Source organism: Condylostylus longicornis, unplaced genomic scaffold (genome assembly GCF_029603195.1).
Source record: "Condylostylus longicornis isolate FDR11 unplaced genomic scaffold, ASM2960319v2 ptg000044l, whole genome shotgun sequence".
Lineage (NCBI taxonomy): Eukaryota > Metazoa > Arthropoda > Insecta > Diptera > Dolichopodidae > Condylostylus > Condylostylus longicornis.
In genome coordinates, this window is record NW_026578013.1 from 817,517 (window position 1) to 832,909 (window position 15,393).

At 32.4% G+C, this 15,393-nt stretch overlaps 1 protein-coding gene across 2 annotated transcripts in view; it reads left to right on the forward strand.

The window, feature by feature from the left end:
• The window catches only part of LOC129610456 (titin), a 47,122-nt gene that overhangs the window by 7,095 nt on the left and 24,634 nt on the right, over positions 1 to 15,393 (forward strand). For both annotated transcript variants that reach the window (XM_055523055.1, XM_055523056.1), the window contains exons 2-6: positions 5,139 to 6,693; positions 6,789 to 7,018; positions 7,087 to 8,460; positions 8,530 to 11,328; positions 11,388 to 15,343. In XM_055523055.1, coding sequence (XP_055379030.1) covers positions 5,139 to 6,693; positions 6,789 to 7,018; positions 7,087 to 8,460; positions 8,530 to 11,328; positions 11,388 to 15,343 — 9,914 coding nt within the window. The remainder of the gene's footprint in view (positions 1 to 5,138; positions 6,694 to 6,788; positions 7,019 to 7,086; positions 8,461 to 8,529; positions 11,329 to 11,387; positions 15,344 to 15,393) is intronic.

Genomic DNA, 15,393 nt, shown 5'->3' on the forward strand with positions numbered 1-15,393 from the left:
TTCAAAGAACTTTTTTCGAATTTTTATTGCAAAATATTAAAGTAATATAATAGGTGGTATTAGTGGAAATTTTATATTAAACACAATTATAAATTTAATTAATTTGAAAATTTTTAATTTTTATATTTTAAAAATAAAAATTTTGTAGCTACGACCACCTCAGAAAAATAATGTTATTGTTTTCAAAATTAAACAAAAAAAGAAACCACTGACCTCTTTATTATTACGTTACCGAAACAATAATTTCAACAAGTTCGCTTACGTGTTTGTGTACATATTAAATTTAAGTTCAATCACGCCTATCATACATTCAAATGTTTTTAATTTATTATTATTTTTTTCCGAAGGAAAATATGAAAATTTAATATGAAACATATTTTGCAATAAAATCTAATAAAAAAAAACAATTTTTGAATATAGGAAAAGGAAAAGTAGCTTTATTTATAGTTTAGTGAAAATTGGGTTCAATGTTCGAACAATGAATTTTACTTTTTCTAGTATTCTTTTTGTAGATATATGTACATATTGTTTCCTTTTTTATATTTTATTAATTCTAAATTTTATTTAGTGAAATATCGCGTACCTATTAGCTATATAAGTAAAATATATTTTTGATTTTCATTTTATAAATCAAAAGTAACAACAATTACTACCAGACATTTTTTTTCAATTTAAGAAAGCATAATTGACTTATTAAATTAAAATGTAACCTTATTATAAGCAGTAACATTTAGCCTTGCATCAACCATTTTTTTAATTTTATTTTGCAAATTTTTAAAAAAGGTGCTTTTTTTATTATATTTGGTATATAAATCATTATTATTTTTTCTTGATGCAACAGGAACTTTGCAAAGTCTTTAATTAAATTTTATGGTTAAAATTTTTCAATAATTTTTTTTATTTTTTAATCTAGTTTAATTTAATTTCCATTTAAATAATTTTTTTAAAAATAATTCCATTGTTATTAATTATGCAGGAATTTCTTATTAATTATACAGCAACACGATTTTGTTGGTTAGGGCAACAAAAATGGATAAAATTTTTGTTGATACTAGTTGTTAAATCTCACCGATCTTCAAGATACAAGGATTTTAACGAATTTTAAGAAATTTTCACGAAATTTCTACTAATTCAAGATTTTTTGCTAATCTAATAAAGATAGAATGTTCATAGAAACAGTTTTTGAAAACACAATATTACTTGATTACGTATTTTGCGTATTTTCGGAAGCACAAGTGTTCGAACTTTAAAAAAATTTCAAAAAAATTTATTAATAACTTTCAATTTACGGATATGTTTTATGAATAAAGTAGATCTGCAATCATTCTTATGATTTCTGGTTTAAAATTCTTTTTTTAATTCTACTTAAATTTCGGCACAAAATTTGAAAAACAAAAGAATGCTTTCCAAAATATAGGCTCAAAACAATTTGACTTATTCTGTAATATAATTTCATTTGCCATATAAAAATGCATATTAATTTGTATTTTTCTAAGTGCCTGAAACAATATTTTATGTACCTGTATTAAATATTAGTACTCGTACAATATTTTATATTCAGCTCCTAAAATATTCTTTCTATACTTAAAATCTTGTTTTGGAATGTTAATGTGAAATTTTGCTAGTATGACTATACTCTTATTGATTTTATAATTCAAACTCTCATTGATTTTGTAATTTAAAATATTTTTCTATTTTAATTTACTAAATTATCTATTTTAAATACATTATTTTTTACTGTTCTGACATCGGAATTTCAACAATACTTTACTATACAAACTAGCTATAAGTGGTTGGCGGTTACATTATTCATATTTAAGTGGCTTAAAAATTGGCAATTATTTGCTGTGAAGATAGCTGTACTACCTATTTTCTTTCTTTTGCTATTAAATTTTCATTTCGCTATTAAAGTTAATTTATATTTTTAATTTATTTTTTTATCTACATACATGTAATAACAGCGATGATATAAAATAAATTTCAGTCTTTTTGAAAATAAAATAAATTTTAATTCCTTTTTCGCTAATTTAAAAATCTTGTCGGTATTTATTAAGTTATAGTTTCTTTTATCAATATTTCATTTTACGAGTAATTAATTTGTAAATTGTATTTAAAAATAAATACTCAATTTTTTCTTATAATTTATATTGCTATTACATATGAATTTGTCTGATTAGACATGAAATAATTCATAAAAAGGTTATTTATTTTTGTTCAATTTTTTTTTTAATTTAATACGTTATCCAATAATATTAATTGAAAAAAAATGAATGTAATTTAATTGAATGGAATTGTATATGAAATATCATAAGGCTACAAAAATTTGTAATTTTATTTTATTTTACATTTTTAATAAATTTTTTTTCAAGATAACTACATACGTTATGTACACATACATATTTACATTATGTGTTTAATTTTTAAATTTATAGACTCAAATTTACAAATTTCATTCTTAATTTAAAATATTTTTAATACTTACATACAAACATGGACATGGTTACATTATGAAGGCAACTACAGCTGTATATTCTAATATTCATTCTACAAAAAAAACCAGGAATAAATAAATTAATTATTAGTCTAAATGTTATGATAATTTAATTAATTAAATTTTAAAGACAATTTTACAGAAAAAAAATCTCTTGTTGATTCTTTAAGAATTTTGTTTTTATAAAGATTGAATATAGTTTATTAATTTTATATTTTAATGAATTTTAATATACATTTATACATATAAGTATATATGCATGTGTGTAGGTTGATACGTAGGTACATAAAATTTTGATTTAATTTTCATTCAAAATTTTTATCCATTGATCAAAAATGGGTTTGTGGTTTCAGATTTACCGTAATATTCTTAGAAAAATAGCTACTCTAATGATATACTAATCTAATTAAATTAGTTTTAAACATAATGGTACTTACATATGTATGTGTGCATAAATTTATTTCAAATCAATGAAAAAAGAAATTGGAATAAGTTAGATGACTGGTTACTGAATGCATACTTTTATATTTTAGCCTTAGATCTCATCATATTTAAGAAACTTTTTAATATTTTTTTTTATTTTTGGATCATCAAAGCTGAACTAGTGATAAAACTGAACCCATATTGTAAATTATATATATCGCAACTTCACTAATCTGCAATGAAAGGAAATATTCAAATATGGATGTAAATTAAGCAAAAAGAAACTTTTCAAATTACTATTACACTAATTTCTCCTGCATTTTTTAATAATATTTTATTTATTTTACATAGTTATATAAATATATTGATGTAATTCTGAAATTTCTGCAATTCTTACAAAATTACAATTCTTTTTCAATTCAAATTCTTTTTACATAAAAACTTTCATTGTTTCCATATTGATAGAATTTTTTAAACTGTACATGTAATCAGTAATAACGATCAAAATAAATATCGATATTTATAAAGAGAAAAATCGATATTTCTTGACATAAGAGTAGGACATAAGTGATAAAAATGCAAATTTTAAGAATTCTCTAGAAAAGAGAATATTGTATCAATTTAATTCTATTTTAAATTTATCCGAAGTTTTTGCTAAACTGGTTGTCATTCAAAAAACACAATCCGCGCATCGCATTGTATAATTGATGAAGTGTGAAACTTAATATAAAAAACTAAGGCGCATAAATAAACAAAATTGAATATCATCAATTTGAATTAAAACTTCTAAATCGGCTATTTAATTAATGTCGCGTTTAAAACACATTTTAATTACACAAATTTTAAATAAATGTACGATTATTTTAAAAATAAATGTACGATTATTTCATTAAAATAAAAGACTGGGAATAAATCTATTTTTTCCTCTAATCATTACATTTCTAATGCACATTCATTCTAATTCTACCCGTTTTTCTTTTATATTTTGAGAACTCACATAGTTTTGACAATTCTTATTTTAGTAAAATAAATGAAAGTTACAAATTGTACTACTAATTTGTTACAAAAGTACTAGAAAACAAAATTTGAAACTGAAATGGAACTATTGCTACTTAATGAAAATTTAAATAAAAACAAATGCTTATTTAAAAAAAAAAGAAATTAAAATACTTCTTATCTTTTTTATTTAAAAAAAAATTTCTTAGGGCTAAAGAATTTCTTTTAGCAATAAAATGTGCTAGAATGATCTAAAGATAGAAACTAAACTGCTTTTTCGTTACATCTCTTCATTTATTACATTGGTATATAAGCTTTGATCTTTAACATATGTGAGGTCTGTCATTGTTTATAATATGTCAATTTATGTTTATAAAAAAAACTAAAACCGCTAATGATTGATTATTCGAGGTGAAATCTTTATTAAATATAGCAGATAATTTTTGTAAAATATCGTAAATTGGTTGGTAAAAATTAAAAGAATTTTATCGAAAAAGTTTGAAAATTTGTATATAGAGTCAAGTTACATATAAATGTATGTATACATGTAAAAAGAAAATAAGTTATAAAAAGTTCTTGGTTTTCGTTTAATGCGGAGTACGATACTACTCGTTAACGGTACTAAAGCGGCAGCAATAGAAGTAATGTTTTTTGATATTAAATTTGCTGAAATGTGAAATCGAATATTAAATGTTACCTTTATATCATACATAGATATCTACTTACATATTTACATGTTATGTTAGAAATACAAAATGATATTTTGTATATTGTATAAAATATAACGGTAATTAAAACCTTAAAATAAATCGTTGTTGAATATGTGTACATATAGAGTTAAATATCTACATAAATACCTACATATATAAATGTTTTATGCAAGTCGGTAGGTATATGCATGCAAATTGCATATCACCTACTCCTGGAATACATATTTCACGTACATACATACATACATGTGTATGTACTGAATGTTTATTTGTTTGAAATTTTATTTTTAAAAAAGTAGCCATTTATTACAACAGCTATTTATTTCTTTCAAAAGTAAAGAAAACTTTAAAATTTACGTAATAAATTTCACATATTTTTAAATTTTGTCAATTAAGATCAAAAATTTATTTTTCAATAAGGTATATACAATATCCGCTTAATTTTCAAAAGAAAAAAAACATATTAATATTTCAAATAAAAATTTTTAAGCTCTTTTTAATAAAAAATATTATTACAGGTTATCAAGTGCTTACACCACAACACATTCAACAACTTCAACAACAAGGTGATGTCTTGCCACCAATATTTGAACAGATATTTAAAAATGCACGTTTTGCGCAAGGTGGAAATGCCGTTTTTCAAGGTAGGTTACGTGGTAACCCAAAACCTGTAGTAACATGGACAAGGAAAGGTGCGCCTTTATTAGAATCTAGAAAATATCAAATGAGCTATAATGAAATCACGGGCGAAGTTTGTTTAATTATCAATCAAATAGGCCCTGGTGATGAAGGAGAATATACTTGCACAGCTAGAAATCAATATGGTGAAGCGATTTGTAGTGTGTATATTCAACCAGAGGGAGCTGCAATCCCTCAAATAGAGCATAGACATCATGATCAATTTAGATTTACAAATGGTAGTGCTTTTACTACGGTTGAAGAGGAATTTCGAGTCGATACATTTGAATATCGTTTATTACGTGAAGTATCTTTTAGACAATCAATTACGCAGCGGTCACATTCAGAATCCGACTCAAGATTGAGTATGGAATTAGATAGAACATTAGGTCCAGCACAAGCACCACAAATTGCACAAAAACCAAGAAATTCAAAATTAGTTGAAAGTTCTGATGCAGTATTTACTGCTAAAATTTCATCTAATCCAAAATCACGTTTAACTTGGTTCAAAAATGGTCAACGTTTGTCAGCATCTAGCAAATATGAAATGTCATATACAAATAATTTGGCAACATTACGTATTAAAAACACTAATTATAGTGATGCTGGTTACTATACACTATTGGCTGAAAATACTCAAGGTTGTGTGGTTGCCTCTGCGGTTCTTGCAATCGAACCAGCCCATGAAGGTAGCACTGACCCAAGACCTGTAGATTATATGGCTGAGCAAGCAGAATCTGGTAAATCTTTACAACCAAATTTCGTAAAAATGATTCAAAATGCAGAAACAACTGAAGGTAAAATGGCTAGGTTTGATTGTAGAGTGACTGGCAAGCCGTACCCAGACGTGTTTTGGTTCATAAATGATCGTCAAGTGTACGATGATAATACCCACAAAATTTTGGTAAATGAATCAGGAAGCCACTCATTAATGATTACTGCCACAAGTCGTTATGACGCTGGTGTAGTAAAATGCTTAGCTCGGAATAAAGCTGGCGAAGTTCTTTGTCAAGCTCAATTAAATGTTTTAGAAAAAGAACAAGTTATAGCACCCCAATTTGTACAGAGATTTAATACTTTAACAGTACGTGAGGGTGAACCAGTTGTTTTATCTGCACGTGCAATAGGTACACCAATTCCAAGGTTGAGTTGGCAAAAAGATGGTGTTGTTATTAGTGCTACACCAAATCGTCATATTAGTGTTGACGGGACCGACACGTGTCTCGAAATCCCAAGAGCATCTGCGCACGATTCTGGTTGGTATCAATGTAATGCACAAAATATTGCCGGTTCAACTGCTACACGAGCACGTTTGTATGTTGAAGTGCCTCAGCAAGCAGCTTACGAACAAAAACGCTTGCATTTACCGAGACCAACAAAGGTTATCGAACCTGAGTAAGTGAAAATAATAATAGTAGTCAGTTAATTTTATTTATTTAAAGTTATTATTTTTTAAAATATTTCTTAAACCAATTCAATTGTACTTTTAGGTTAGAACCTGGGCCAGAAGTTATATATCTTCGACATGTTGAACGACCTAGACCTCATACAAGACCTGGAGAGGAAGATAGAATATACCCACCACCACAATTCATAGTTCCATTACATGATGTTAAAGCGACTGAAGGTGGAAAAGTACATTTAGAAGCAAGAATTGAACCAGTCGGGGATCCCAATATGATTGTTGAATGGTTCTTTAATGGAATGCCTTTGTCTGCAAGTATGTATATCGAAAAATAAAAAACCATGCTTAAAGTGTTAATAATTTCTTTATATTTTTTGTCATAGGCTCACGTTCAACTGCAGTATTTAAATTTGGATTTATTTCACTTGACATAATTAGCATAATTTCACATGATGCTGGTGAATATGTCTGCAGAGTACGTAATGCAGCAGGTATGGCTGAGTCGAGAGCTATCCTAACAATAAGTGAAAGAGCTGGAATTGAAAGATATACTCAACATCCTCAAAGTTTAGAACAAATTCAACAATTGGAAGACTATTCCAAATATCAACGTCACGAGAGCGTAGAAGAATCATGTAATCAAAGACCTGTTTTTATAAAACCTTTAAAAGATTTAGGAGAAGTAGAAGAGGGGCGTAATGCTCACTTTGAAGCTCAACTAACTCCAGTTAGTGATCCTACAATGCGTGTAGAATGGTATAAAGATGGCCGACCAATAACAGCAAGTTCTCGAATCACTGCGGTCTTCAACTTCGGATATGTCTCCCTTAATATAATGCACCTACGGGCTGAAGACGCTGGTTCGTATACCGTACGAGCTGTTAATAAATTGGGTGAAGCTATCTCTACGGGTAAAATAAAAATATTTACAAGAAGTACTGTAACTGGAGATTTAGGTATACCTGAACAAGTTCAATATATTGAAAATGTAGAACATTTAGAAGCTCAGCGACGAAGCAAACAACAAAAGTTTGTACAGGAAGCACCACAGTGCACATCTCCACCTGTATTTAAGGTACCAATAAAGGATCAGGTCAATATTCAAGAAGGTGGTCATGCTCATTTCGAAGCGCGTTTAGAACCGGTGGGTGATTCCACTATGAGAATCGAATGGTATAAAGATGGTATGCCCTTGGAGGCAAGTTCAAGAAGCACAACATTCTTTAATTTTGGATATGTTGCTCTCACTATCAGACAATTAACAGTGCATGATAGAGGAACATATTCCTGCCGCGCTATTAACGCTAAAGGTGAAGCCATTACAAATGCTAATTTGCACGTAATTTCAAAAGATGACATCGTCTACGATGCTCAGCATGCACAAGCTTATGAGCAAATTAGGAGTTTAGAGGATTCTTCAAGGTACAGTGCTTCTAGAACTGTAACTGAAACTGAGAAAGTATCAACCACACAACCAAAATTCCTAGGACCATTGAAAGGAACCACTAAAATTTGCGAGGGTCAACGTGCTCACTTTGAGGCTCGCCTTGAGCCCCAAAACGATTCTGATATTCAAATTGAATGGTATCATAATAATCAACCTCTTATGTCTGCCAATAGAATTCAAACTTATTGTAACTTTGGTTATGTCGCTTTGGATATTTCACAAATTCGTGCAGAAGATGCCGGTACATATACCGTAGTGGCACGAAATAAACTTGGCGAGGCGCACGTTTCTGCTACCATGGTTGTGGAAAGTAAGTCTTCATATAATCAATGATTACACAAGTTAGCAAAAAAAAATATATATTTTATAATATTTTTAGCTCGTACAAGTGTTGACACAACCAGCATGCATAGAGGTCTTTACGAAAAAACACAAAGAATGGAAACCAGCTCGTTTATTGAACCACAATATGATATTCAAGAAATATCAAAGTCAAAACCAATTTTCGTGCAACCGCTATCTGATCCAAAACCTATTCATGAAGGCAAAAATCTACACTTGGAGTGCCGACTAGAGCCTATGGGTGATCCTACTATGAGAGTTGAGTGGTTCCAAAATGGAAGGCCAATTATAATTGGGTCGCGGTTTAAAACGTATCATGACTTTGGTTTTGTTGCATTAGACATAGTGCAGGCTACTTCGCTAGATTCTGGTGAATATACTGTAAGAGCGACAAATCATTTAGGATCAGCTCACACATCAGCTTGTGTTAGAATTATAAGTAAGTCTGACGTAGTTACTGAATCCCAAAATGAGTATGCCTTAGAGCAAATTGAAATGTTAGAGGCTTCAAAACGCCAACGGGAAGTGCAAGAAGATCTAACTATAATGAGTCCTCCACAATTTACTCGTCCACTTCATAATATAGAAACAGTTGAAGGAACCAATATTCATTTGGAATGTCGCCTGCAACCCGTTGGTGACCCCTCAATGCATATTGATTGGTTTGTTAATGGTCATCCCATTAAAACTGGACACCGTTTCCGCCCAGCATATGAATTTGATTATGTTGCTTTAGATTTGCTAGGCGTTTATGCAAGCGATTCTGGGGTTTATACATGCCAAGCTCGAAACCAACTTGGAGAAGCCGTTACATCATGTTCAGTAAGAATTATAGCTAAGAGTGATTTATTGCTTGACACTCAAAATAAATCAGGTTTGGAAAAAATTCAATCATTAGAAGACACATCACGTTACAAACGTAGTGAATACGTAGATGAATTTGTAAATATTAAACCGAGGTTTGTAACACAACCGAAAAGTTTAGGAAATCTACGCGAAGGCCAACATGCTCACTTTGAATGCAAAATTGAACCAGTTACTGATCCAAATTTGAAAGTGGAATGGTTGAAAGATGGTTATCCTATAACGGTAGGACATCGCTTTAGACCTATACATGATTTTGGATACGTCGCTCTTGATATTTTTGACTTAATATCAGAGGACTCTGGCACATATACTTGTAGGGCTGTTAATTTAGTTGGGGCTGATGAAACTCATTGCCAGTTAGCTTGTGTAAGCAGTGATCAAATTGTTACTGTAACTCAAAATGAAGCAGGTATGAGTAAAATTCACCACCTGGAAGATAAATCTAGGTATCGGCGTGTTGAAGAATATGAAGAAACTACAAAACAAGCTCCTATATTCACAACTTCTCTGAAAAATGTTGAAATAAAAGAAGGACAAAGAGCTCATTTCGAATGTCGTTTAATTCCAGTTTCTGATCCCACAATGAAAGTAGAGTGGTATCATAACAATGTGCCTTTAAAATCGGGATCTAGATTTACAGAAACTAACAATTTCGGTTTTGTAGCCTTGGATATCATGGCATGTCTACCTGAAGATTCTGGTACTTACACATGCCGAGCAATCAATGCCTGTGGTGAAGCCATAACATCTGCAGTTGCCGCTGTTCATACTAAGAAGGCAATTTATATGGAATCCCAGCATGAAGGGGCTTTGCATCGTCTACATCATCTTGAGAGTACAACAAAGACGAATAGAATTAGCGCAACAGAAGAAACTATTACCCAAGCTCCTGTCTTTACAATGCCCCTTCGGGATGTGAAAGTAGCAGAAAACCAAGCTGTTCATTTCGAAGCTCGTCTTATTCCAGTTGGAGATCCTAATCTTAAAGTTGAATGGTTACGTAACGGTATGCCTATTGAGGCATCTAATCGTTTAACTACAATGCATGATTTTGGTTATGTGGCTCTAAATATGAAATACGTTAATCCAGAAGATTCAGGTACTTATACTTGCAGAGCTATTAACAGTTTAGGGCAAGCCGTAACATCTTCTGCGTTGATTGTCCAATCTAAAGAAGCTCTGCAGCTTGAAACTCAAAATGAAGCAGCATTAATGAAGATTCATCAATTGGAGGATCATTCACACTTACGACGAAGAGAAGAAGAGGAATATGTCATTACTCGAGCACCGCAATTTGTTACTCAACTTACTGGGCCTACGAATTTAATAGAAGGAAAGAGCGCTCATTATGAATGTAGAATAGAACCATATCCAGATCCTAATCTCAAAGTAGAATGGTTCCATAATGACAAACCTTTAGGTATGGGTCATAGATTTAGAACTACTTATGATTTCGGTTTTGCCGCTTTGGATATTTTAACCGTTTACGCTGAGGATAGAGGTACATACACTTGTAAAGTGACAAACAAACTTGGACAAGCTGTATCATCTATAAATCTTAATGTCCAAACTAGAGAATCTATAATCATGGAAACACAACACGAAGGTGCCCTAGAAAAATTACATTCTTTGGAAGATTCCTCACGTTATGCTGTTAGAAGGGAAGAAGAGCACTACGTGGCGGAAATGCCGCACTTTGGAAAACCTTTGCGTAATGCAAGTGGTCCCGAAGGTAGTAACATTCATTTGGAAGCTACCCTTGTACCAGTTAATGATCCTACAATGAAAGTAGAATGGTACTGCAACGGTCGTCCAATTCAAGTAGGACACCGTTTCAAACAAACTTACGATTTCGGATTTGTTGCTTTGGATATTTTATATGCTTACGCCGAAGATTCAGGTACTTACATGTGCAAAGCAAGGAATGCTGTTGGTGAAGCCGTTACAACTTGTGCTGTAAACGTCACAGGTAAAGCACTTTATTTGTAATTTTTGAAACTGAAATAATGTTTTTTCTTATAATTATAGCAAATGCTGGCATACAGTCTGAAACCCTCGATGAGCAACGTTTGAATAAAATAAGACAGTTGGAAGCATATGAACCACCAAAGAAGGCAGAAGCTGAAGAAAGGGGTCAAAAACCAGTTTTCCTAACACCTCTGACTAGTTTGGAACACTTAAAAGAAGGTGATCATGCCCATTTGGAATGTAGAGTTGAACCTATAAATGATCCAAACTTGAAGATTGAATGGTTTATAAATGGAAAAGCTATTCGTGCTGGACATAGATTCAGAACTACTCATGATTTTGGATATGTTGCTCTGGATATTCTTTACGTGTACGGTGAAGATACCGGAACATATATGTGCAAAGCCACTAACTTGCTAGGTGAAGCCATGAATACATGTAATGTTCGTGTATTAAACCGAAGAAGTATGATTTTGGATACTCACCATCCTGACGCCTTAGAAAAAATTCAAAAGTTGGAATCTAGGCATCAAGTTGCTCGTCAAGTTTCTGAAGAACTACCAACAGGACCACCTGCTTTTACAACTCAATTGCGTGGAACTACCGAAATCAATGAAGGACAAAATGCCCACTTTGAAGCTCAAGTAACACCAGTTCATGATCCTAATTTGCGAATTGAATTCTACCATAATGGAAAACCACTTCCATCGGCATCTCGATTCCATATTACATTTGACTTTGGTTACGTCGCTCTAGATATATCTCACTGTGTTGCAGAAGACGCTGGCGAATATTCTGTGCGTGCTGTAAATGCATATGGACAAGCAGTTTCCTCTATTAATCTCACCGTTCATTCAAGAGGAACAATCATTGCTGAAACTCAGCATCCAGAAGGTCTAGAGAAAATTAGAAAATTAGAACAACTACAACCTTCAAAAAGACCTGAAATTGAAGATGCGTATACCAGACAGCGTCCTGTCTTTACTCAACCACTTCAAAACATTGATAAAATACAAGAGCATCAAAATGCTCACTTTGAATGTCGTTTGATTCCCGTTGGGGATCCTAATTTAAGGGTTGAATGGTACAGAAATGAACAACTTATTGAAGACAGTTCCAGAATTTCTAAGCAACACGATTTTGGATATGTATCATTAGATATATCTAAAGTTCGTGCTGAAGATCAAGGTGTATATATGTGTCGTGCTATTAATCCACTGGGAGAAGCAGTAACAACTGCTTCAATGACAATTGCAACTGAAGCAGGTATTCTTATGGACACCCAACATCCTGAAGGTATGAAAAAGATTATGCAGTTGGAGAGACCACGGGATGGCAAACCAGTTGAGGCAGAGCCCATATTTGATAAACCTGTATTTACTCAGCTTCTTACTGGACCTGCAGAATTATTTGAAGGGCAGCATGCTCACTTTGAAGCTCGTGTTGTTCCTGTGGGAGATCCAACACTTAAATTTGAATGGTATGTTAATGGTGTGGAGCTTAAAATGGGATCTAGGCTAAGAACTACACAAGATTTTGGATTTGTGACACTAGATATTGCCTCATGTGTTGTTGAAGATTCAGGCGTTTACACATGTAGGGCTTACAACTTATCTGGTGAAGCAGTTTCATCCACTTCGTTTAAAGTAAAATCTAAGTCAACAATTGTTTGCGAACCATTACTTCCAGAATCATGGGAAAAAATTCAACAGAAAGAAGCTGCTATGAATCGTGTTCCAGAAATGTTTGTTGAACAAGGTGTTCAACAACCACCAGTGTTCACTAAACATTTGGAGAGTTATGATAATCTCGTTGAAGGAAAGCATGTTCATTTGGATGCTCAAGTTGAACCGAGAACAGATCCTAATTTGAAAGTAGAATGGTTTAAAAATGGCATTTCTCTAACTACTGGAGCCCGTATCCGTAGTACTTTTGACTTCGGTTTAGTAACATTATCTATTAATGGTTTAAGATCTGATGATTCTGCCATTTACACGTGCAGGGCAAGAAATCTCTTAGGAGAAGCAGTTTCTACATGCACTCTTAAAATAGATGATCGCCATTGGTTAATGGCTGATACTTTGCATCCTGAATCCTTAGCTCAAATTGATGCTTTGGAAACACCCAAAGTATTCAAGAAAGATGCACCAGAAATTGTATATGAATCACCAGTATTTATATCCCATTTGAATAATATTGAATGCAAAGAAGGAGATAAGGTTCGGTTTGAGTGTAATGTAGAACCGGCAAGAGATCCAACAATGAAAATTGAGTGGTTCTGCAACGGAAAACCAATTGAAGCAGCAGCCAAGTTCCAAGCAACTTACGATTTTGGATATTGTTCATTAGATTTAATTCATTCATATGAAGAAAATTCCGGTGTTTATACATGTAAAGCGACAAATGCTCATGGCACAGCATCAACATCAGGAACGTTAAAATGTATTAGCGGTAAGACAATGATTTTGGAAACTCAACATCCTCAGGGCGAAGCTGGCCTGGAAGCTGTTCAAGAAGCTGAACAAGCCTTAGCTGATAAAAGTAAATTTAAAGGTTATAAACCAGAAGAAATATTCGGCCCACCAGTTTGGACGGTACCTATTCAACCTGAATTCCATCTGTCTGAAACACAACCATTACACTTGGAAGGTCACGTAGAACCTAAAGAAGATCCTAATCTTAAAATTGAATGGTATTTCAACGGCAAATTATTATCACATGGTTCACGATTTAAAATGTCCAAAGACTTTGGATTTGTTACGTTAGATTTAATAGAAGTGTATGAACGTGACCGTGGTATTTACACATGCAAGGCTTACAACAGATCTGGCGAAGCATTCACTTCTGCGGAAGTACATTGTATTGGCAAGGAATCAATTATTGATAAAACACAGCATCCTAAGGGAACCGAAGGCTTGGAACAAATTCAAGATTTGGAAGAATCATTGCGAAGAACTGACGAAAAACCTGCGCAAGCTGAAGATGGTCAAGCACCCAGATTTACAACAGAATTTGTATCACTGCAAGATATTGGTGAAGGTGAAATTGTTCACTTTGAAGCAAACCTCGTTCCTACAGGAGATGACACTATGGTTATTGAATGGTTCTTCAATAGTAAATACCTTGAGGCTAGTTCAAGAGTTCGTACAATTTACGCTTTTGGCTTGGTAGCACTTGAAATTCTCAGTACTAAGATTGAAGATTCTGGAACATATACATGTGTCGCCAAAAATAAATGGGGTCGCACTGAACAAAGTGTTACTTTGGGTTGTATTGATAAATCTAAAGGACAAAAACCAAAATTCACAACACACATTCAAAATATCTCAGGTCTTAAAGATGGGCAATCTGCTCACTTTGAGTGTACTCTGATTCCAATTAACGATCCAGAACTTAAAGTTGAATGGTATCACAATGGAAAACCACTCCGACACTCAAACCGTATTAAACCAGTATCAGATTTTGGATATGTTTTGTTGGATATAGCTTACGTTCAAAATCATGATAGTGGTGAGTATGTCTGTCGGGCTTATAATAGATATGGTGAAGACTTTACTAGAGCTACACTGCAATGTCAAGGAAGATATGGTGTATTTTATGATAGTTTGCAACCTGATTCCTTACCACGCATTATGGAACTTGAAAATCAACCTCTTGACCAAAAACCAACGCCGGGAACACCTGTAGCTGAAGCACCAAGATTTATAACTGAATTGGAAGATATCACAAAACTTACAGAAGGCCAAAGCGCGCACTTTGAAGCCCGTTTAACTCCTGTTACTGATCCTGATCTTAAAGTAGAATGGTACTATAATGGCAAAAAGTTGCCTCATGGACATAAATATAGAACTTTCCATGACTTTGGAATTGTTATTCTTGATATTCTATATTGTTATGAAGAAAACTCTGGCATTTACGAATGTAGAGCCGTGAATAAATATGGTGAAGCTGTAACAAAAGCAACTTTAAAATGCTCCTCAAAAGCAAGCCTCATTTTAGACTCCCAATTGCCACGGGTATATTTTAAGTTAAAATTAATTGTTACAAAAAATAAGTATATGCATTT